Source organism: Solea solea, chromosome 14 (assembly GCF_958295425.1).
Source record: "Solea solea chromosome 14, fSolSol10.1, whole genome shotgun sequence".
Taxonomy (NCBI): Eukaryota; Metazoa; Chordata; class Actinopteri; order Pleuronectiformes; family Soleidae; genus Solea; species Solea solea.
Genome location: NC_081147.1, coordinates 16,870,821 through 16,895,353, shown reverse-complemented (window position 1 = coordinate 16,895,353; position 24,533 = coordinate 16,870,821). Strand labels below are relative to the sequence as shown.

Sequence of the window (24,533 nt, the reverse complement as noted above, 5' to 3'; positions counted from 1 at the left end):
TGCAGTTGATCAACTACATCATTTAAATGTGTTTTGATGCACATTCTCGATGAGTGGAGTTATGCATTTACCGAGCAGGACGAGCTCCGTGTGGATTTATCTCTTGTTCGCGCTGCTGGATTTTTACTGGGGAGCGGTGAGTGGGCAGCTCTCTTACACAGTGTCAGAGGAGGTGAATCTGGGGACTGTTGTAGGAAATATCGCTAAAGATCTCAACATCAACGTACATGATTTGGAGTCGCGCATGTTTCAGATCGTTTCTGGATCAAAAAGAAAATATTTCGAGGTAAATCTAAAGACGGGTGCCCTGTACGTTAATGAGAGAATAGATCGAGAGGAACTCTGCAGCGACAACACAAAATGTTCAATCAGTTTAGAATCAGTTATCAATAACCCCTTAAAACTGTACCGGATTGAAATTATAATCTTAGATGTGAATGACAATTCTCCATCATTTCTCAGCACATCACAGGCAATTAATATTAGCGAGAGCACAGCAACGGGGTCAAAATTTCTCCTGAAAAGAGCTCATGACGCAGACGTCGGAAAAAATAGTGTAAATACCTATAAACTTAGTCAAAATGAACACTTCTCTCTCGCGACACATAAAGGAGATACAGTAACTGCAGAATTGGTGCTTCAGAAAGTTTTAGATCGTGAAAAACAGTCTGTGGTTCGACTCACTCTGACTGCCATTGATGGAGGAACTCCTGTTAAATCAGGAAGCATACTTATAATAGTGAATGTGTTGGATATTAATGATAACCCTCCTATTTTTAGTCAAACACTATATAAAACCAGTATATATGAGAATGTGAAGATAGGGACATCGATAATAACACTGAACGCGACAGATTTGGACATAGGTAACAATGGACAGATATCATATTCATTTATTGAAATGGATCAGGAAAAACAAACGAATCTGTTTTCTATAGATGGAAAAACTGGTGTTGTAACAAATAAAGAGAACATAGATTTTGAAGAAAATAATGCTTTTGAGATTCGAGTACAAGCCAGTGACGGAGCTTCTTCTCCACTCACTTCACATGCCAAACTGCTGATTGAAGTTGTAGATATCAATGACAACGCACCTGAAATCTCAGTTACATCACTGTTAAACACAGTGAAAGAGGATGCGTTCATTGGTACAGCTATTGCGCTGGTTTCAGTATTTGATAAAGATGGAGGTAACAACGGTAATGTTAAATGTAAAATTTCCAATACCGTTCCTTTCAAATTAGACTCCAATTATAAGAATTACTATTCGTTGGTGGTGGACGGTCCTCTTGACAAAGAAAGTGCGTCTCAATACAACATCAGCATCACTGCTACTGACGAGGGGAGTCCACCTCTGTCCAGCACAAGTGTTATTACTGTACATGTGTCAGATGTAAACGATAACAAACCAATATTCCAAGAAAATATGATCAACATATATGTGAAAGAAAACAGTCCAGTAGGAGCAGTTATAAAAACTGTATCAGCATTTGATGCTGACGTCGATCAAAATGGTCAGGTGAGGTTTTCATTTTTACATGACAACAGTGATTCACTGCCTCTCTCGACAATGATGAACATCAACTCAGAGACTGGAGATATAATCAGTCTACAGTCTTTTAACTTTGAGGAGTTAAAAACGTTCCAGTTCAAAGTTCAGGCCACAGACTCTGGTGTTCCTCCGCTCAGTAGCAACGCAACAGTGAATGTGTTTATTCTGGATGAAAATGACAACAGTCCCGTGATTCTTGCGCCCTATTCTGAGCACGGCTCCGTTAACAGTGAGAGCATCCCCTATAATGTTGAAGCGGGACACATTGTGGCAAAGATCAGGGCTGTAGACGCAGACTCTGGATACAACGCGCTGCTTTCTTATCACCTCTCTGAACCCAAAGGAAACAGCCTCTTCCGGATCGGAACCAGCACCGGGGAAATCAAGACTAAGAGGAGAATGAGTGACAATGACCTGAAAACTCACCCCTTGGTGGTGCTGGTTTCTGATAACGGAGAACCCTCCCTGTCAGCTACTGTGTCTATAGATGTGATGGTGGGTGAAAGCTCAGCTGACATCCAGACTCAGTTCAGACATGTGCCCATAAAGGACGAGAGCTTCACTTCACTAAACCTGTATCTGCTGATCTCCATTGTGTCGGTGTCAGCCATCTTTCTGCTCAGCCTCATCAGTTTAATAGCTGTCAAATGCCACAGGACAGACAGCAGTTTCAGCAGGTACAGCGCTCCCATGATCACCACCCACCCTGACGGGAGCTGGTCTTACTCTAAAGCTACTCAGCAGTATGACGTCTGTTTCAGTTCAGACACACTCAAGAGTGACGTAGTGGTTTTCCCCGCACCGTATCCACCTGTAGATGCGGAGCTGATCAGTATTAACGGAGGGGACACGTTTACCAGGACTCAGACTTTACCTAATACAGAGAAGGTAAGAGAACTATAACAATACTTAGTTATACACTTTTCTAAGAATTTTACGAAATAAGGTTGCTTTATTGGTACTATAATACGGGTTTCAAGGCTGACATATATTTATATATATACACAGATGTGATTTTCAAAGTAAGATCATTTCGCAAGTTACGTCGACCGTCTCTGTGTCGCTATCCGTGGTGCTGAAAATAACTTGACAACCAAAATGGCAAATCTCACAAATAAAAACAGCAGAAACATTGTTTCCATGCATCATTTCATAATACTTGTGCCAGTGGTATGGGTAACAACTGTCAATTTGATCCACAAAGTGCCTCCAACAAAAAAAGATGAGTTCATGCACGTGATTCAACTGTAAACAGGGGTCAGTGTACTGTATGTATCTCTTTAACATACTGTCACTATACTGTGAGATGATAACTGAACTACCAATTATTTAATTGAGCAGTGCTTTGAACACGACTTCACTCGTGAAATGTCAATTTTAGTAGTCTTAAACATTGATTTTAGTGTTATATTCATACGTGGAAGTGATGATTTCCTTATTACTTTACTGTATGTAGCTCTATGTGGTGCTGAAGAGAACTACAGTTAAACAGACAATTGGTACAAATAGCCACATTGTTTACGTGCACCGTTTTGTAATATATATGCAGACCTCCCTGCTGAAGTGTTTCTCCCCCAGAAAGTACCTCCACGAAAAATAATATAATTCCATGCACTTCATTCTAACGCAAAAGGGAGGCCAATGTGTTAATTTGTTTAACCTGCTGTCACTCTTCTGTGTTAATTTGTTTAACCTGCTGTCACTCTTCTGTGAGACTACAGCTGAGCTATCAGTACGTTTATGGAGCTGCGCTTTGAAGATCATATAAGTCATACAACGGAGATTTAATTCATCTTAAGTACACTCAAAAATAATTAACTATTTTGATTGTAGCGTTTCATTAATGCCTATAGGTAAATGATACAGTATTTTAAGTTCCAGTTTAAATTTATTTGTTGTGGCATGTACTTCTGACAAATGTCCACATGGGGACACTGTAGACCATCACATTTGGTCATGTTCTTTGGTGTTTTAGTGCTCCTCCCAGATCCGGTGAATGATGCGTCTGTCTGCTTTGTCACAAAGAGGTCGGACGACAAAGAACGGTTGTGTTGCTTGATCGTGACGAAGTCGTAAAATTAGGTTGGAATGGTTCTTCTCTGGAATTGACATCAGTGGCTCAAGTATATTGTTGACTTTTGTCTAGATGCTCATTCTCGATGTGTGAAATTATGCATTTACCAAGAAGGACGAGCTCTGTGTGGATTTATCTATTCTTCCTGCTGCTGGATTGTTACTGGGGAGCGGTGAGTGGGCAGCTCTCTTACACCGTGTCAGAGGAGGGAAATCTGGGTACTGTTGTCGGAAATATCGCTAAAGATCTCAACATTAACGTCCAGGATTTGGAGTCGCGCATGTTTCAGATCGTTTCTGGATCAAAAAGAAAACATTTCGAGGTAAATCTAAAGACTGGTGCCCTCTACGTTAATGAGAGAATAGATCGAGAGGAACTCTGCGGTGACGACACAAAATGTTCACTCAGTGTAGAAGCAGTAATAAATAACCCGTTAAAACTGTACCGGATTGAAATGACTATCTTGGATGTGAATGATAATTCGCCATCCTTTCTCAGCACGTCGCAGGAAATTGACATTACCGAGAACACTGCGACGGGGGCCAAATTCCCCCTACAACCTGCAGAGGATGCAGACGCCGGGAAAAACACTGTTAATACCTACAAACTGAGTCAAAATGAACACTTCTCTCTATATATACATAAAGGAGAGATAATGTCGCCTGAATTAGTTCTTCACAATGTTTTAGATCGAGAAAAACAATCTGTAATCAGACTCACATTGACGGCAATTGATGGGGGAACTCCTCCTAAGTCAGGAACGATGGTCATTACAATAAATGTATTGGATATTAATGACAACGCACCAGTATTTAGTCAAACTCTGTACAAAGTCAATGTGTTTGAAAATGTAAAAATAGGTACATCGATTATAACATTGAATGCTACAGATTTAGACACAGGCTCAAATGGAGAGGTGCGTTACTTAATCAGTAAAGCAGGCCGAGGAAAACAAACCGACGTGTTTTCTATAGATGAAAAAACTGGGACTGTAACAAATAAGAAGAACATTGACTTTGAAGAAAATAATGCTTTTGAGATTCGAGTACAAGCCAGTGACAGAGCTTCTTCTCCTCTCACTTCACATGCTAAATTATTGATTGAAGTTTTAGACATCAATGACAATGCACCTGAAATCACAGTTACATCAATGTTAAACACAGTGAAAGAGGATGCGTCCATAGGCACAGCTATTGCACTAGTGTCAGTATTTGATAAGGATGGAGGTAACAACGGTATTGTGAATTGTAAAATTTCCAATAACGTTCCTTTCAAATTAGACTCCAGTTATAAGAATTACTATTCGTTGGTGGTGGACGGTCCTCTTGACAGAGAAAGCGCGTCTCAATACAACATCAGCATCACTGCTACTGACGAGGGGAGTCCACCACTCTCCAGCACAAGTGTTATTACTGTACATGTGTCAGATGTAAACGATAACAAACCAATATTCATAGAAAATATGATCAACATCTATCTAAAAGAAAACAGTCCAGTAGGAGCAGTTATAAAAACTGTATCAGCATTTGATGTTGACGTCGATCAAAATGGTGAGGTGAGGTTTTCATTTTTACATGACAACAGTGATTCACTGCCTCTCTCGACAATGATGAACATCAACTCAGAGACTGGAGATATAATCAGTCTACAGTCTTTTAACTTTGAGGAGTTAAAAACGTTCCAGTTCAAAGTTCAGGCCACAGACTCTGGTGTTCCTCCGCTCAGCAGCAACGTGACAGTGAACGTTTTTATCTTGGATGAAAATGACAACAGTCCCGTGATTCTCGCGCCCTATTCTGAGCACGGCTCCGTTAACAGTGAGAGCATCCCTTATAATGTTGAAGCGGGACACATTGTGGCAAAGATCAGGGCTGTAGACGCAGACTCTGGATACAACGCGCTGCTTTCTTATCACCTCCCTGAGCCCAAAGGAAACAACCTCTTCCGGATCGGAACCAGCACCGGGGAAATCAAGACTAAGAGGAGAATGAGTGACAATGACCTAAAAACTCACCCCTTGGTGGTGCTGGTTTCTGACAACGGAGAACCCTCCCTGTCAGCTACTGTGTCTATAGAGGTGATGGTGGTTGAAAACTCAGCTGACATCCAGACTCAGTTCGGACATGTGCCCATAAAGGACGAGAGCTTCACTTCACTAAACCTGTATCTGCTGATCGCCATTGTGTCGGTGTCAGCCATCTTTCTGCTCAGCCTCATCAGTTTAATCGCTGTCAAATGCCACAGGACAGACAGCAGTTTCAGCAGGTACAGCGCCCCCATGATCACCACCCATCCAGACGGGAGCTGGTCTTACTCTAAAGCTACACAGCAGTATGACGTCTGTTTCAGCTCAGACACGCTCAAGAGTGACGTAGTGGTTTTCCCCGCATCGTATCCACCTGTAGATGCGGAGCTGATCAGTATTAACGGAGGAGACACGTATACCAGGACTCAGACTTTACCTAATACAGAGAAGGTAAGAGAACTATAACAATACTCAGTTCTACATTTTTCTAAGAAGTATACGACATAAGGTTGCTTTACTGGTTTGTAATATGGGTTTAAAGGCTAAAATATATATAAAAACAAGACACAGAATGAGCACCAGAGCAAAGTTTCATTTTTCAATGGTCACAAATTGTTTCCATCCCTGCTTCATTTTAATCCTCTTATATGTCGTTTTCAAAGTAAAAGAATTTCGGAAATGATGTCAACATTCTGTTCGTCGCTATCCGTGGTGCTGAAGAGAACTTGACATCTTACTGACAATTTCCACAAGAGAAAATGCAGCCGCGTTTTTTCAATACATCGTTTCATAATATGAGTGCAACCGTCAATGGTAACAATTGACAATTTTTCCACAAAGTGCCTTCAACAAAACATAGATAAATTTGTGCACCTTAATCAACTGTAAACTGGGCTCAGTGTATTTATTTACCCTGCTGTCACTATACTGTTGTAATGTTATAACTGAACTATTACACATTCTATTGAAAAGTGCCTTGAACAGGACTTCGGTCATGAAATGCCTATTTTAGCACTCTTCAGTAAATGCACATTTATTGTTCAACTATTTTTGATTTTAGCGTTTTGGTCAAACGTGGAAGATATGATATATTCTAAGTTAGAGTTGTATTTTATTTGTTGTGCACATGTACTTCTGTCAAATGTCCACAAGGGGACACTGTAGACCATCACATTTGGTCATGTTCTTTGGTGTTTTAGTGCTCCTCCCTGATCCGGTGAATGATGCATCTGCCTGCTTTGTCACAAAGAGAGGTCGGACGAGAAAGAACGGTTGTGTCATAGTGGCGCAAGTATATTGTTTAATTTTGTCTCGATGCTCATTCTCGATGTGTGGAATTATGCATTTACCGAGCAGGACGAGCTCTGTTTGGATGTACCTATTATTCCTGCTGCTGGATTGTTACTGGGGAGCAGCGAGTGGGCAGCTCTCGTACTCCGTGTCAGAAGAGGGAAATCTGGGGACTGTTGTCGGAAATATCGCTAAAGATCTCAACGTCAACGTACAGGATTTGGAGTCTCGCATGTTTCAGATTGTTTCTGGATCAACGAGAAAATATTTCGAGGTAAATCTTAAGACTGGTGCCCTCTACGTGAATGAGAGAATAGACCGAGAGGAACTCTGCGGCGACGACACAAAATGTTCACTCAGTGTAGAAGCAGTTATTAATAACCCGTTAAAGCTGTACCGGATTGAAATTAGAATCTTAGATGTGAATGATAATTCGCCATCATTTCTCAGCACGTCACAGGTAATTAACATTACCGAGAGCACAGGGGCAGGAGCCAAATTTCCCCTTCATCCTGCTCATGATGCGGACGTCGGTAAAAACACAGTAAACACATATAAGCTGAGTCAAAATGAACACTTCTCTCTTGCTACATATAAAGGGGATACCATCACTACGGAATTAGTGCTTCAGAAAGTTTTAGACAGAGAGAAACAGTCTGTAATTAGACTTACTCTGACTGCCATCGATGGAGGAACACCTGCTAAATCAGGCAGCATCATCATAATAGTGAACGTGTTGGATAGCAATGATAATCCTCCTGTATTCAGTCAAACTTTGTATAAAACCAGTATCTATGAGAATGTAAAAATAGGCACATCAATAATAACACTAAATGCTACTGATTTAGACGCAGGCCCAAATGGACAAGTCTTGTATTCATTCAGTGATGCTGGACAAGGGAAAAAGACGGACCTGTTTTATATAGATGAACAAACTGGGATTGTAACAAACAAGAAAAACATAGACTTTGAAGAAAATAATGCTTTTGAAATTCGAGTACAAGCCAGTGACGGAGCTTCTTCTCCTCTCACTTCACATGCTAAATTATTGATTGAAGTTTTAGACATCAATGACAATGCACCTGAAATCAGAGTGACATCACTGTTAAACAGAGTCAGAGAGGATGCGTCCATAGGCACAGCGATTGCACTAGTGTCAGTATTTGATAAGGATGGAGGTAAAAACGGAATGATGAACTGTAAAATTTCCAATAATGTTCCTTTCAAATTAGACTCCAATTATAAGAATTACTATTCGTTGGTGGTGGACGGTCCTCTTGACAGAGAAAGCGCGTCTCAATACAACATCAGCATCACTGCTACTGACGAGGGGAGTCCACCTCTCTCCAGCACAAGTGTTATTACTGTATATGTGTCAGATGTAAACGATAACAAACCAATATTCCAAGAAAATATGATCAACATATATGTGAAAGAAAACAGTCCAGTAGGAGCAGTTATAAAAACTGTATCAGCATTTGATGCTGACGCCGAACACAATGGTCAGGTGAGGTTTTCATTTTTACATGACAACAGTGATTCACTGCCTCTCTCGACAATGATGAACATCAACTCCGAGACTGGAGATATAATCAGTTTACAGTCTTTTAACTACGAGGAGTTAAAAACGTTTCAGTTCAAAGTTCAGGCAACAGACTCTGGTGTTCCTCCGCTCAGCAGCAACGTGACAGTGAACGTTTTTATCCTGGATGAAAATGACAACAGTCCCGTGATTCTTGCGCCCTATTCTGAACACGGCTCCGTTAACAGTGAGAGCATCCCCTATAATGTTGAAGCGGGACACATTGTGGCAAAGATCAGGGCTGTCGACGCAGACTCTGGATACAACGCGCTGCTTTCTTATCACCTCTCTGAGACCAAAGGAAACAACCTCTTCCGGATCGGAACCAGCACCGGGGAAATCAAGACTAAGAGGAGAATGAGTGACAATGACCTGAAAACTCACCCCTTGGTGGTGCTGGTTTCTGATAACGGAGAACCCTCCCTGTCAGCTACTGTGTCTATAGAGGTGATGGTGGTTGAAAGCTCAGCTGACATCCAGACTCAGTTCAGACATGTGCCCATAAAGGACGAGAGCTTCACTTCACTAAACCTGTATCTGCTGATCGCCATTGTGTCAGCCATCTTTCTGCTCAGCCTCATCAGTTTAATAGCTGTCAAATGCCACAGGACAGACAGCAATTTCAGCAGGTACAGCGCCCCCATGATCACCACCCATCCTGACGGGAGCTGGTCTTACTCAAAAGCTACACAGCAGTATGACGTATGTTTCAGTTCAGACACGCTCAAGAGTGACGTAGTGGTTTTCCCCGCACCGTATCCACCTGTAGATGCGGAGCTGATCAGTATTAATGGAGGAGACACGTATACCAGGAATCAGACTTTACCTAACACAGGAAAGGTAAGAGAACTATAACAATACTCAGTTATACACTTTTCTAAGAATTATACGACATAAGGTTGTTTTATTGGTATAATACGGGTGTTTCAAGAGTGAAATATATATTTAAAAAACAAGACCCAGAATGAGCACCACAGAAAAAAATGTTTCCATCTCTGCTTCATTGTCCCCTTATATGTGGTTTTCAAAGCAAAATCATTTCAGAAGTTACGTCCACATTCTCTGTGTTGCTATCCGTGGTGCTGAAGAGGACTTGACACGTTACTGGAAATTTCCACAAGTTAAAAAGCAGCCAGTGTTTTAATGCATCGTTTCACAATACTTGTGCAACCGTCAGGTGTCAACTGCTTACTTTCCAAAATGTGCCTCCAACAAAACATCGATGTTTTCATGCACTTCATTCAACAGTAAACAGGGGCCAGTGTATTTATTTAGCCAGCTTTCACTACTGTGAGACCAGTGGCGTCATTAGGCCTATTTTAGGGGGGCTAAAGCCCCCCTAAAATATTCTTAAGCCCCCCTAAATAATTTTATGTTCATTTATAAAAAAAAAGATTTTTTTTTTTTTTTTTTTACAAAAAAGTGCTGACAAATTCAATATAATGTGGCGAGAATTTGAGTTTAGATAAATAATCATATAACCAGTTATTATTAACTTAAATGTGATCATAAATCTTAGTTTCCCTTATGGAAGCGGTAGAGAGTCAGAGTCAGTGCGTCGTTATCGAGTCCATTCCACTTGTTCATATAGAGCACGCCCAAATCACTGAAATCCAGTCCACGTTTTCCCTGCAACCTAGCTTGCACTCGGTACCTGGGTACCTGCAGTGTGTGTACCGGGAGCGGAGCACACAGAACCGACTAGAGCAGCATTAGGAGAAGAACGTGAACAAGAATGGATATACGACATTTTTTCAAGAGAGTAAGTATCACTGCTGATAGTAACAATAAGTTAGCTGCAGCCCCCCAGCTAACAGCAGAAAGTCCCACGTAATTGCCAAATGCTCCCTGTTTGACAAATAAAAACCTGGCTTACACACTCTGTACCCGAAAGCCCCCTGTACAGGAGGCAGCATGAGATGCGTGCTGTATATCTCTGTGCACGTCTTACCTTTATTGTTTGCGGTCAAAAGTTACATTTCAGCTCCAAAAGAACTCTGCTACTTACAGTAGCTAGCTAGTTAGTCCGAAATGCAATGTGAAGGTCCTGGTTGTTTATAGAGTTAGGTGTGCACTCTTCATATTATCTTTGGGGTGACTTCCTTCTGGAGCATCAGCTCCAGCATCAGATGCACACCGTGAAACAGCTCATTCACGTATGATTATGTGGATAATAATAATAATAATGATAATACGGTAGTAATAATAATAATCACTCCACCACCCCTATTGACCTGAAGGAGTCAGGGCAGAGGAGCAGAGAGAGTGAGAGGGGAGAAACCTCTACTGGAAAGGTGAGTCTAAAGGATTTCACAGGATAGAGTCATTTGTGATGCAGACAGTCCTGGAATTTTATGGAACTCAATATGAATATGAAATATGAAACATTTCAGTCCAAGTGCACCATACAAGACTTATTTAACTTGAGCTTTTATTTAGGAGAGTCAGTGGCGTCATTAGGCCTATGACTGCAGGCCTATCTCAACTTTGCAAGTGTTGCATAATGCTTTTCGCGTATCTTCTATCGACACCCTGAAAAAACGCCCACACCGCTGACATTATCTCTCCTCAACACACACACACACACACACACACACACACACCTTGTGCTGCACTTGCGTCACTGTAACACTGTAAATTGCAAAACATTGGAAAAGTAGCGCCGACTTGTTGTTGCGGGGGTTCAATATGCTCTATCAGCCGTCGGAACCCTCGGTCCTTCACTATGGAAAAGGGCTGGTCGTCAAGAGCAATCATTTCCATTACCTTGATCGTTATTGCCCTGGCCAATGTCTTCCTTTGTTCGATTACTTGCTGTATTTGGCTCCCAGCTGCGCTGCTTTCTTTTTTGTCTGCCGCCTAACGTTACTAGCGTTAGCTTCCTGCCGTTGTTTGTATACTTCTGGGTGGCGGTTTTTCAAATGACATAATCAAATTTGTGGTATTGAATGACTTGACGCGGAACCCTCCTCGCATTATCTCAACTTTGCAAGTGTTGCATAATGCTTTTCGCGTATCTTCTATCGACACCCTGAAAAAACGCCCACACCGCTGACATTATCTCTCCTCAACACACACACACCTTGTGCTGCACTTGCGTCACTGTAACATGTTCAAAGAAATGCAGCATGGCCTCCCCTTCCCGACACACATACACAAACAGCAAATAGACGGGTATTAACATCGGTTGTTAAAATCGGCGCAGTTTTACTCATTGGACCGATGCCGATATGTTAAAAAATGACGAACATCGGCCGATACCAATATTAATGCCGATATATCGTGCATCCCTACAAGAGAGTGATGTATAAGCCAAATTAGCCTGGCCCAAATATTTTCAAGAGTACCTTAATATAACTGTAATTTATGTAATTAAGTTATATTTTTTCAGGGCTTAAAATTACAACCATTTTAGTCACATATGTGCCCAAAATATATTCTGTGTGACTTCAAAATATTTGGGAGTAAACAATTATTGTGTTGTGAGTGAAAGTCATGGCATTCACAGTCTTGCAGTCATGTCAATTGAAAAAGAGGAGCTTCAGCACCTAAATCACAATAGAGTGATAGACGCCTTTGCCACCCTTAAAAACAGACGACATTCTTTGATGCTTCCACCCACCAAGTAGCTGCCAATTGTAGCCATGTTATTTTAAAATGGTGTACTTTCTGAGAACACAGTGCTCTTTTTTTTGCATACAGTTTTGGCTAATACATGTGGGCTCTTAATGAATAAGAAGCATTGGTTAAATACGGCCTTGTAACTATGTGGATTTTTTTCTTTTTGTTGTTGTTGTTAATGCTGTAAACATACAGTACTTCCTGTGTTTGTTGTTGTACTGTGTTAAAAATGTAATAGTGGCCTAAAACATTTGCACAGTAAAGTATCTCTGTTAAATCTGTCCAAAACGTGCCATTTCTCAGTTTTTGTTAGCTGTTTGTGAAATTAAACATTCGCTCACATTCTGTGCATCTCCTGGGGGCTAAGCCCCCCCTGTCCTTAAAACCTAGTGACGCCCCTGTGTGAGACTATAAATCATGTTATTGAGCAGTGATTTGAATAGGACTTCAGTCATAAAACGCCAATTTTAGTAGTCTTGAGTAAATTCGCATTTATTGTTCAACTATTTTATTTTATTTTAGCGTTTTGGTCAAACGTGGAAGTGATGATATATTCTAAGTTCGGGCTTTATTTTATTTGTTGTGCATGTACTTCTGACATCTGTCCACCTGGGGACACTGTAGACCATCACATTTGGTCATGTTCTTTGGCGTCTTGGTGCTCCTCCCAGATCCAGTGATATCTGCCTGCTTTGTCACAAAGAGAGGTCGGACGACAAAGAACGGTTGTGTTGTTAGACCGTGAAAATGTCGACACACTTGTTTGGAATTTTTATTCTCTGACATTGACATCGTAGTAGCGCAAATATATTGTGGAATTGTCTAGATGTTCATTCTCGATGTGTGGAGTTATGCATTTACCGAGCAGGACGAGCTCTGTGTGGATTTATCTGTTCTTCCTGCTGCTGGATTGTTACTGGGGAGCGGTGAGTGGGCAGCTCTCGTACTCCGTGTCAGAGGAGGTAAATCTGGGGACTGTTGTCGGAAATATCGCTAAAGATCTCAACATCAACGTACAGGATTTGGAGTCCCGCATGTTTCAGATCGTTTCTGGATCAACGAGAAAATATTTCGAGGTAAATCTAAAGACTGGTGCCCTCTACGTGAATGAGAGAATAGACCGAGAGGAACTCTGCAGCGACGAAACAAAATGTTCACTCAGTGTAGAATCGGTTATTAATAACCCGTTAAAACTGTACCGGGTTGAAATTACAATCTTAGATGTAAATGACAATTCACCATCATTTATCACTGCGTCACAGGTAATTAACATTACCGAGAGCGCAGCGGTAGGAGCCAAATTTCCGCTTCGTCCTGCTCATGATGCAGACGTCGGAAAAAATGGTGTTAATACGTACAAGCTGAGTCCGAATGATCACTTCTCTCTCGCGACGTATAAAGGACAGAGTGTTACTACAGAACTGGTGCTCCAAAAACTTTTAGACAGAGAGAAGCAGTCTGTGATTAGACTCACGCTGACTGCCATTGATGGAGGAACCCCTGCTAAATCAGGCAGCATCATTATCATCGTAAACGTGTTGGATAGCAATGATAATCCTCCTGTATTCAGTGAAACTTTGTATAAAACCAGTGTATATGAGAATGTAGAAATAGGCACATCAATCATAACACTAAATGCTACTGATTTAGACGCAGGCCCAAATGGACAGGTCTTGTATTCATTCAGTGAAGCTGGGCGAGGAAAACAAACTGACCAGTTTTCCATAGATGAAAAAACTGGGATTGTAACAAATAAAAAGAAAATCGACTTTGAAGAAAACAATGCTTTTGAAATTCGAGTACAAGCCAGTGACGGAGCTTCTTCTCCTCTCACTTCACATGCTAAATTATTGATTGAAGTTTTAGACATCAATGACAATGCACCTGAAATCAGAGTGACATCACTGTTAAACACAGTGAGAGAGGATTCGTCAATAGGCACAGCGATTGCACTCGTGTCAGTATTTGATAAGGATGGAGGTAAAAACGGAATGATGAACTGTAAAATTTCCAATAACGTCCCTTTCAAATTAGACTACAATTACAAGAATTACTATTCGTTGGTGGTGGACGGTCCTCTTGACAGAGAAAGCGCGTCTCAATACAACATCAGCATCAGTGCTACTGACGAGGGGAGTCCAGCTCTCTCCAGCACAAGTGTTATTACTGTACATGTGTCAGATGTAAACGATAACAAACCAATATTCCAAGAAAATATGATCAACATATATGTGAAAGAAAACAGTCCAGTAGGAGCAGTTATAAAAACTGTATCAGCATTTGATGCTGACGCCGAACAAAATGGTCACGTAAGGTTTTCTTTTTTACATGACAACAGTGATTCACTGCCTCCCTCGACAATGATGAACATCAACTCAGAGAATGGAGATATAATCAGTTTACAGTCTTTTAACTTCGAGCAGTTAAAAACGTTTCAGTTCAAAGTTCAGGCAACAGACTCTGGTGTTCCTCCGCTCAGCAGCAACGTGACTGTGAACGTTTTTATCGTGGATGAAAATGACAACAGTCCCGTGATTCTTGCGCCGTATTCTGAGCACGGATCCGTTAACAGTGAGAGCATCCCCTATAATGTTGAAGCGGGACACATTGTGGCAAAGATCAGGGCTGTAGACGCAGACTCTGGATACAACGCGCTGCTTGCTTATCACCTATCTGAGCCCAAAGGAAACAACCTTTTCCGGATCGGAACCAGCACCGGGGAAATCAAGACTAAGAGGAGAATGAGTGACAATGACCTGAAAACTCACCCCTTGGTGGTGCTGGTTTCTGATAACGGAGAACCCTCCCTGTCAGCTACTGTGTCTATAGAGGTGATGGTGGTTGAAAGTTCAGCTGACATCCAGACTCAGTTCAGACATGTGCCCATAAAGGACGAGAGCTTCACTTCACTAAACCTGTATCTGCTGATCGCCATTGTGTCGGTGTCAGCCATCTTTCTGCTCAGCCTCGTCAGTTTAATAGCTGTCAAATGCCACAGGACAGACAGCAGTTTCAGCAGGTACAGCGCCCCCATGATCACCACCCATCCAGACGGGAGCTGGTCTTACTCTAAAGCTACACAGCAGTATGACGTCTGTTTCAGCTCAGACACGCTCAAGAGTGACGTAGTGGTTTTCCCCGCACCGTATCCACCTGTCGATGCGGAGCTGATCAGTATTAACGGAGGAGACACGTTTACCAGGACGCAGACTTTACCTACTAAAGAAAAGGTAAGACAAGTATACAAATAAATGGTCCTCCCTAGAGTTTACATCACAAACTTGCCAAACTTTGACGTGAAAAACAACGAACAATATTCTGATTTAATCACGCACGTGTATCAAACATTAGTATTAAGCCTTAAACTGTGATCTATGGTAAAAATGGCATCACAAACTCCTTAATCCAAAATTATTCTCTTAACATTAGTTTTCACAATGTTTGAAGTTGATTGAGAACTTATTCTGATCAACAGTCATTCTCTCAGTGCTTCAACAGTAGACAAATCATTTGCAGGCAACAGCTGATAGGAATCATTCAGTAAAGACATACAGAGCCGTAGCCTGTCCGTATTTTATTCACTTGACATATCAGAAGATAGAAATCCAACACAGCAAATAAAATAGAGATCTGGATCTGCATATGGCCAATTCACACATTGTCTTAATATTCTGCATAAAGAATAAAGAATCCATCATTGTTCAAACTTTTTTTTAGTTGTTTTGCTCCATGTCTGTTTACCAAGAGAGTCATCATTAGAATGCTACACTGTCCATGGTCCTGAAATACTGTGCGGCAAATGCAATGTGTCACGCCGTATACTTAAACGTGAAGTTGTGGGTTTGCTTTTCCCCTGTTATGCGAGTTACTTAACGTCTGATGATTTTAGATATGGATCAATATTTGATTTTTAGATGTTGAAGCATTGTCATTACGTCAAATGGCCACGAGGTGACACTGTAGACCATGACTCCGCCCGTATGTCACTGATGTGTGTAGGGACCTCCCACATAAGATCATCGTTTTTGCCAGTGCTTTGTTAGAATGAGAGGCAGAGCTAAGAAGGAAAACACGGTGTCACATTTGTTCTGTCGCAGGGTTTTTGGTCTTAATACGTGAAGGCGCTTCTACATACGGATATATGATTGTGTCTCTTTATGTGGAATTATGCAGCTGCCGGGAAGAAAGACCTCTATTTGGATATGTCTGCTTCTTGTTGTCTTGGAATATAACCGGGGAGTGGTATTCGGGCAGCTCTCCTACTCCGTGTCAGAGGAGGTAAACCCGGGGACATCTGTGGGAAATATCGCCAAAGATCTGAATATTAACGTCCACGATTTGGAGTCACGTATGTTTCAGATCGTCGCTGGATCAAAGAGTAAATATTTTGATGTAAATTTTAAGTCAGGTGTTCTCTACGTCAGTGAAAGAATAGACAGAGAGGAGCTCTGTGCGAAATCTGCAAAATGTAAGATAAATGTAGAGGCTGTGATTAATAATCCTCTGAAACTTTACCGCATTGAAGTTAACATACTTGATGTAAACGATAACCCACCCTCTTTCAGTGCTAAATCACAAAATATCGACATAGCAGAGAGCGTATTGCCGGGAGCTACATTCCCTGTGCTGTCGGCCTATGACGCCGATATAGGGAAAAACAGTATTCACACATACAGGCTAAATTCCAATGAGTTTTTCTCTTTAAACGTGCACAAAGGAGAGAGTGTGTCCGCCGAGTTAGTTCTTCAGAAAGCATTAGACCGAGAAAAACGGGCTTTAATTAAACTTATACTGACCGCTGTAGATGGAGGGACGCCTCCAAAATCAGGGACATCAGAAATAGTGATTAATGTCCTTGATAACAACGACAATATTCCAGTTTTCAGCAAAACACTGTACAAAACAAGTATCACAGAAAATGCACCACTTGGCACAACAGTGGTGATAGTGACAGCAACTGACGCGGACGAAGGGCAAAACAAAGACATTATGTATTTTCTGAATTCAAAAGATCAAGACCATGTCTTAGACATTTTTGAAATTGATTCGCAAACAGGAAAACTTACAGTCAAAGGGAAAATTGATTTTGAGACTAATCCTGCCTTTGAAATCCGCGTGCAGGCAGCTGACAAAGGCAGTCCTCCATTAACATCCCAGTGCAAAGTACTAGTAGAGGTGATAGACTTAAATGACAATGCTCCTGACGTCACAGTGACAACATTGCTGAGTTCTGTCAGGGAGGATGCTGAAATAGGTACTGCGGTTGCACTTGTTTCAGTTCTTGACAGCGATGGGGGCAAAAATGGTGAAGTAAAATGTGAGATATTGAATGAGGTCCCATTTAAATTAGAGATAAATTATAAAAATTATTATTCTTTAGTAATTAGTGAAGCTCTGGACAGGGAACATGTTTCCCACTATAATATAACTATCAAAGCAACAGATGAAGGTAGTCCTCCTCTTTCAAATACAAGCGTGGTTAAAATTCAGGTTTCTGATGTCAATGACAACATGCCCCTGTTTTCAGAGAGTGTAATTAATATGTATGTTAAGGAAAATAGTCCAGCTGGCACGGTATTAAAAGCCGTATATGCAACTGATATCGACATTGGTGAAAATGGTCTCCTGAGCTACTCATTAGTCAGTGATAACGTAGTGTCGCTCTCAACTATGATTAATATAAACTCGGAGACTGGAGATATAATCAGTCTACAGTCTTTTAACTTTGAGGAGATAAAAACATTTCAGTTCAAAGTTCAGGCCACAGATTCTGGTGTTCCTCCGCTCAGCAGCAACGTGACAGTGAACGTTTTTATCCTGGATGAAAATGACAACAGCCCCGTGGTTCTTGCGCCCTATTCTGAGCACGGCTCCGTTAACAGTGAGAGCATCCCTTATAATGTTGAAGCGGGACACATTGTGGCAAAGATCAGGGCTGTAGACGCAGACTCTGGATACAACGCGCTGCTTTCTTATCACCTCTCTGAGACCAAAGGAAACAACCTCTTCCGGATCGGAACCAGCACCGGGGAAATCAAGACTAAGAGGAGAATGAGTGACAATGACCTGAAAACTCACCCCTTGGTGGTGCTGGTTTCTGATAGCGGAGAACCCTCCCTGTCAGCTACTGTGTCTATAGAGGTGATGGTGGTTGAAAGCTCAGCTGACATCCAGACTCAGTTCAGACATGTGCCCATAAAGGACGAGAGCTTCACTTCACTAAACCTGTATCTGCTGATCGCCATTGTGTCGGTGTCAGCCATCTTTCTGCTCAGCCTCGTCAGTTTAATAGCTGTCAAATGCCACAGGACAGACAGCAGTTTCAGCAGGTACAGCGCCCCCATGATCACCACCCACCCTGACGGGAGCTGGTCTTACTCTAAAGCTACTCAGCAGTATGACGTCTGTTTCAGCTCAGACACACTCAAGAGTGACGTAGTGGTTTTCCCCGCACCGTATCCGCCTGTAGATGCGGAGCTGATCAGTATTAACGGAGGAGACACGTTTTCCAGGACTCAGACCTTACCTAATACAGAAAAGGTAAGAATATTTGTCGATCGTTTTCGTTTTGCTGATATGACCAGTGAAATAATTTGAGTCACTTTAAGGACTTCAGCTATCTAATGTTCGAAGTACATTTTTAAAGTGTGTCAGAGAGGTTGTTGCATTTCTGCTCCCCGTGTGTTGTTCCACTGCTTCCTGTTGTGGCTGCGAATTAACGTGTTTAAATTTTGTCGCTGTCCGTGGTGCTGAAAGCCAGTTTCCTAACGTGTTTATTAGCACATCGCAAATGGAACATATCTGTGTACCTACACACAGTCAAGTATGCAGTACATCTGCAAGTGTGTTTGTATCCTAATGTTAATGGATCTTAATTGTCCCGTTGTATTCGTTGTTTAATTGTTGTCCGTTCATGTTTGGCGAATGATTCATGAAGTGAGTTTGTAGTATAACCTAAAGGGAAAAATATCCCTACATTTCATTATGTTTTCAACTATTATTCTGAACATTTAGATAGTAATATAGGATCTACATACAGTTAGACAGGAAATGTTTTATCTAATGTGCCTAAAAAAATCTATTGTTCGAGTTCAGGTTTAGACGTAACATGTTATTTTTTTTTTTAAATTCAACCAAGAAATTGCAATCTGTATTTCTTTTGTCCGCATTTTACCGTAAATTACAGTGGATTGTGCAGTTTGACAAAGTAACCACACAGGGACGCCGTAGACTGTAACACTGAAACGGAGGCTCCTCCCAGAGTTATAAAAAAAAAGGAAAAAGAGAGAGACTGTGGGTTTTCATCACAAAGAGACACGAGATGAGAAGGAACGGTATGATGGATTATTCGTCTTTAAAAACACGAATCTCTAGATAGCATCGCCACATGTGTCACATCTCGCCTATTTACGATATAATCAAAATTGTGGACGTAGGCCTTTTCTTGTGGAATTATGGCCTTGCCGAGTAGCAGGATGCCCATTGTTCTATATCTTGTGCTGGCGTTGTTGGATTGTTACTTGGAAGCGACAGCAGGGCAGCTGTCCTACTCCGTTTTTGAGGAGGTAAACCTGGGAACTAATGTCGGAAATATCGCCAAGGATCTAAACCTAAATGTACAGGATCTGGAAACCCGTTCATTTCAAATTGTTACGGGCTCTAAGAAGAAATATTTCGAGATAAATCTAAAAACTGGATATCTGTATGTCAATGAGAGGATAGACCGAGAGGATCTTTGCACGGACGAACCTAAATGTACGGTCAGTGTTGAGGCTGTGATAAACAACCCACTGAAGCTTTACCGTGTCGAGGTAGAAATTAGAGATGTGAATGATCATTCTCCGTCATTTAACACTAAATCACAAATATTGGACATTGCAGAGAATACCTTGCCAGGATTTAGATTTTCCTTATCGGAGGCAAGCGATGCTGACGTCGGTAAACATGCTGTGAGTGCGTATAAGCTCAGTCCGAATGAATATTTCAATCTTGCGACGAACAAAAGAGGGGAGACTATATCTCCAGAATTAGTACTGCAGAAAGCGCTAGACCGGGAAAAAAGGCCAAATCTTAAACTAATGTTAACTGCGGTAGACGGGGGATCACCACCAAATGCAGGCACATCAGAAATCGAAATAAATATACTTGATAACAATGACAATGCTCCAGTGTTCGATAGCAGTCTCTACAAAATCAAAATGTTTGAAAATATTCCTATCGACGCAGAAGTGTTCACATTAAATGCGACAGATGCTGATGAAGGCTCAAACAGCGAAATATTGTATTCTCTTCGTAATAAGGATCAGGAACACATTCTGGATATTTTTAAAATTGACCCCGACACGGGAATCATTTCAGTTAAAGGGAAAATCGACTATGAAGATAGAAGGGCGTTTGAGATCCGGGCAGAGGCAAGAGACAAAGGCCAGCCTCCAATGTCTGCTCACTGTAAAGTGCTGGTAGAAGTAATCGATGTAAACGACAACGCTCCGGAAATTACTGTGACGTCACTGATGAATACAGTAAATGAGGACGCTAGTAAAGGTACTGCTGTTGCTCTCGTGTCAGTTCTAGACAGAGATAGTGGCAAAAATTGTGAAGTAAAATGTGAGATTGTGAACCACGTTCCATTCAAATTAGAGACAAACTACAAAAATTATTTTTCCTTGGTGGTTGATGGGCATCTAGACAGAGAGGTGACTCCTCAGTACAATGTGACAATTTCAGCTACAGATGGAGGGAGTCCTCCTCTTTCCAGTACCAGTGTGATTACTGTTCACGTTTCTGATGTAAATGACAACGTGCCCTATTTTCCGGAACCTGTAATGAACGTTTATGTAAAAGAAAACAGTAAAGTAGGAGCGGTTGTTGAAACTGTGACTGCCATCGATGTAGACATCAGCAACAATGGTCAGGTGACCTATTCATTGTTTTACAGCAACAGTGAATCATCAATCCCCACACTGGTGAACATCAACTCAGAATCTGGAGATATAATCAGTTTACAGTCTTTTAACTATGAGGAGTTAAAAACGTTTCAGTTCAAAGTTCAGGCCACAGACTCTGGTGTTCCTCCGCTCAGCAGCAACGTGACAGTGAACGTTTTTATCCTGGATGAAAATGACAACTGTCCCGTGGTTCTTGCGCCCTATTCTGAGCACGGCTCCGTTAACAGTGAGAGCATCCCCTATAATGTTGAAGCGGGACACATTGTGGCAAAGATCAGGGCTGTAGACGCTGACTCTGGATACAACGCGCTGCTTTCGTATCACCTCTCTGAGCCCAAGGGAAACAACCTCTTCCGGATCGGAACCAGCACCGGGGAAATCAAGACTAAGAGGAGAATGAGTGACAATGACCTGAAAACTCACCCCTTGGTGGTGCTGGTTTCTGATAACGGAGAACCCTCCCTGTCAGCTACTGTGTCTATAGAGGTGATGGTGGTTGAAAGCTCAGCTGACATCCAGACTCAGTTCAGACATGTGCCCATAAAGGACGAGAGCTTCACTTCACTAAACCTGTATCTGCTGGTCGCCATTGTGTCGGTGTCAGCCATCTTTCTGCTCAGCCTCATCAGTTTAATAGCTGTCAAATGCCACAGGACAGACAGCAGTTTCAGCAGGTACAGCGCCCCCATGATCACCACCCACCCTGACGGGAGCTGGTCTTACTCTAAAGCTACACAGCAGTATGACGTCTGTTTCAGTTCAGACACGCTGAAGAGTGACGTGGTGGTTTTCCCCGCACCGTATCCACCTGTTGATGCAGAGCTGATCAGTATTAACGGAGGAGACACGTTTACCAGGACTCAGACTTTACCTAATAAAGACACGGTAAGCTTCAGACATTTTCATTTATGGCTTAATCGTATGTTTTGCACTAAGTTGGTCTTTAAAACAAGACATGTATTTGTAATCATTTTTCAATAACATATTTTTTGTAAAGCTGTTACATAGTATAATGTATCTGAGAGTGGTGGCAACTCAAATACATGTTTGTAGGACATCTGTCTCTGGCTAATCCCTCTGTTGGACATAATATTAATTAAACAGTAGTGTAATGAAGTTTTGACTGGGAAGTTGGCACGTGTGTTTGTGGTTTATGGTTGAAGTTCAGATAAAAATACCTAAATAATTCCAATGCGTTTTAATATGTATGGATGCCGTTCACTACAATGACTTGAGCAGTGACTTGAGGTGCATTCAAACTGCATTGGGACGCTGTCCATGGTTTTGAAACCACTGTTGTTGTTCTTTCAGTTTGTCTTTGCTCTGAGATCCAGGAGCTCTCATGCTCATATTTTGCAAGATGTGTTCTCGTGTCCAGTAATACAAATAAGACACATGCTTTGTAGAAGAAAAAAAACTAACAAACAAAAACATAGAGACCATATGAAATAATATTAATAAAAATAATAAATTATTATACTATATATTAGATACTATATATAAGATAAAGATGCTCAACACATTATTTGACAGTTAAGTGCAACTCTTCCGAAGTCTTCTATTGAACTGCTGTTGTTGTTTATAGACGCTCTTTCTGTATACACAACTGTACCACAAGATGTCGCTAGAGACCGTTCAAAAATCGTGTGTTCACGTCTACTGCTGATAAAACTCCTCCTCTAGTTATGACAAAACATGAAAACGTCATCAGCTGGGAGTGCTTTGTGGGGATAGCATACAGTCGAGTAAAGCCACAGAGAGAGAGGAACCTAAGACCGGGTGGATACATAAACGTGTTTATTCGTGACCAGACCAAAGGCAGAAACCAACAGTGGTCGTTTTTTCACCCCTGAACAGCGATGGCTGCTCATGAACAATGGGATAATATTTGGGGGTTGCTTTTCACTATGCTTTGTCTCTGCGACTGGTCCGTGGCACAGATCTCCTATACGATCTCAGAGGAGGTGGACAAAGGGACGACGGTGGGAAATCTCGCTAAGGATTTAAATCTCAAAGTGCAGCAACTGCAATCCGCGGGTCTTCAGATTACATCTGGATACAGCAAAAACTATTTCGACATACACCATGAAACTGGGGTTCTTTTCGTTAACGAGAGGATAGATCGGGAAGAGCTTTGTCCTAATGTGTTAAAATGCTCTTTAAATATTGAGGCCATATTGAGTAATCCTCGCAGCCTCCATCGCGTTGAAGTGCTGATTAATGATATTAATGACAATGCGCCCTCTTTTCTTGAAGAAATAAGTGCAATTGATATGTATGAGTCTTCACATGTCGGGGAGAGGCATCCGCTGCCGACTGCTCATGACGCAGACATTGGAGCAAACAAGGTAAAGACATATAAATTAAGCCAGAATGAATATTTTTCATTGGATATACAGAGCATTGGTGACCAGAGTGTGTCTGCCGAGTTAGTGTTGCAAAAGGTATTAGATCGAGAAAAACAGGATACCATTGAACTAACGCTGACTGCCATAGATGGTGGAAAACCTCCCAAAACGGGGACGTTACTGATAAAAATCAATGTACTGGATGTAAACGATAATTCACCCGTGTTCAGTAAAGTGCTCTACAAAGTACAAGTGGCTGAAAATTCAAATATTGGCACCTCGTTATTGACACTGACAGCCACTGATGCAGACGACGGTGTTAATGGTCAAATTGTATACTCGTTTACAGAGAGGGGGCGTTTAAGCCCTGATGATAAATTTGCCCTGAATGATAATACTGGAGAAATAACAATTAAAGGCAATATTGATTATGAGGAAAACCAAGCTTTCGAGATTCGTGTTCAAGCACGAGATAAAGGCAATCCTCCGCGAAATGCACATTGCAAAGTTTTAGTCGAAGTTATTGATGTCAATGACAATGCTCCGGAAATTTCTGTGTCATCACTTATGACACCGGTACAAGAAGACGCCGAAATAGGCACAGCTGTCGCTATGGTGACCATCACAGACAAAGACGGGGGCAAAAACGGCCAGACAAACTGTAAGTTAACAGGATCTGTCCCCTTTAAGCTAAAATCTAACTACAAACAATACTATTCTTTGTTAGTTGACGGACAGCTGGACAGGGAGAGTGTTTCTCAATATAATGTGTCAATTACAGCGACAGATGAAGGAACTCCCTCTCTGTCGAGCACAAGCATCATTACTATTCACGTTTCCGATGTCAATGATAATCCCCCAATGTTCTCGCAGCCTCATATTAATGTTTATGTGAAAGAGAACAGTCCAGTTGGAAGTACAATGCATACACTGATGACGTTAGATTCAGACTTAAATGAAAACGCTAAATCAACTTATCACTTACTTAATACGTCACCCAAGATGTCAAACATAGCTTCAGTGATAAACATCAACTCAGAGACTGGCGATATTATCAGTCTACAGTCTTTTAACTATGAGGAGTTAAAAACG

At 41.5% G+C, this 24,533-nt stretch overlaps 3 protein-coding genes and 1 long non-coding RNA gene across 4 annotated transcripts; 3 read left to right on the top strand and 1 right to left on the bottom strand.

The window, feature by feature from the left end:
* Nucleotides 1–49: 49 nt before the first annotated feature.
* On the top strand, nt 50–2,455 carry LOC131472921 (protocadherin alpha-8-like). The gene has a single exon (XM_058650417.1). The coding sequence runs from the start codon at nt 50–52 to the stop codon at nt 2,453–2,455; it is 2,406 nt and encodes an 801-aa protein (XP_058506400.1).
* A 1,139-nt stretch (nt 2,456–3,594) lies between these two features.
* On the top strand, nt 3,595–6,415 carry LOC131472920 (protocadherin alpha-10-like). Its single transcript, XM_058650416.1, has one exon. It carries the CDS (start codon nt 3,712–3,714, stop codon nt 6,115–6,117), a length of 2,406 nt encoding a protein of 801 aa, XP_058506399.1. The 5' UTR covers nt 3,595–3,711; the 3' UTR covers nt 6,118–6,415.
* Nucleotides 6,416–6,866: 451 nt separating this feature from the next.
* On the top strand, nt 6,867–9,379 carry LOC131472923 (protocadherin alpha-4-like). Its single transcript, XM_058650419.1, has one exon. The coding sequence runs from the start codon at nt 6,980–6,982 to the stop codon at nt 9,377–9,379; it is 2,400 nt and encodes a 799-aa protein (XP_058506402.1). The 5' UTR covers nt 6,867–6,979.
* A 1,558-nt stretch (nt 9,380–10,937) lies between these two features.
* LOC131472929 (uncharacterized) lies at nt 10,938–12,429 on the bottom strand. The gene is made up of 2 exons (XR_009242157.1): nt 11,607–12,429; nt 10,938–11,127 (listed from the first exon to the last, which is right to left on the bottom strand). It is a non-coding gene; the product is annotated as an uncharacterized LOC131472929 (long non-coding RNA).
* Nucleotides 12,430–24,533: the final 12,104 nt, after the last annotated feature.

Coding starts and splice junctions, on each gene's coding strand:
- LOC131472921 (XM_058650417.1), top strand. CDS start 50: ATGAGTGGAGTTATGCATTTACCGAGCAGGACGAGCTCCGTGTGGATT.
- LOC131472923 (XM_058650419.1), top strand. CDS start 6,980: ATGTGTGGAATTATGCATTTACCGAGCAGGACGAGCTCTGTTTGGATG.
- LOC131472920 (XM_058650416.1), top strand. CDS start 3,712: ATGTGTGAAATTATGCATTTACCAAGAAGGACGAGCTCTGTGTGGATT.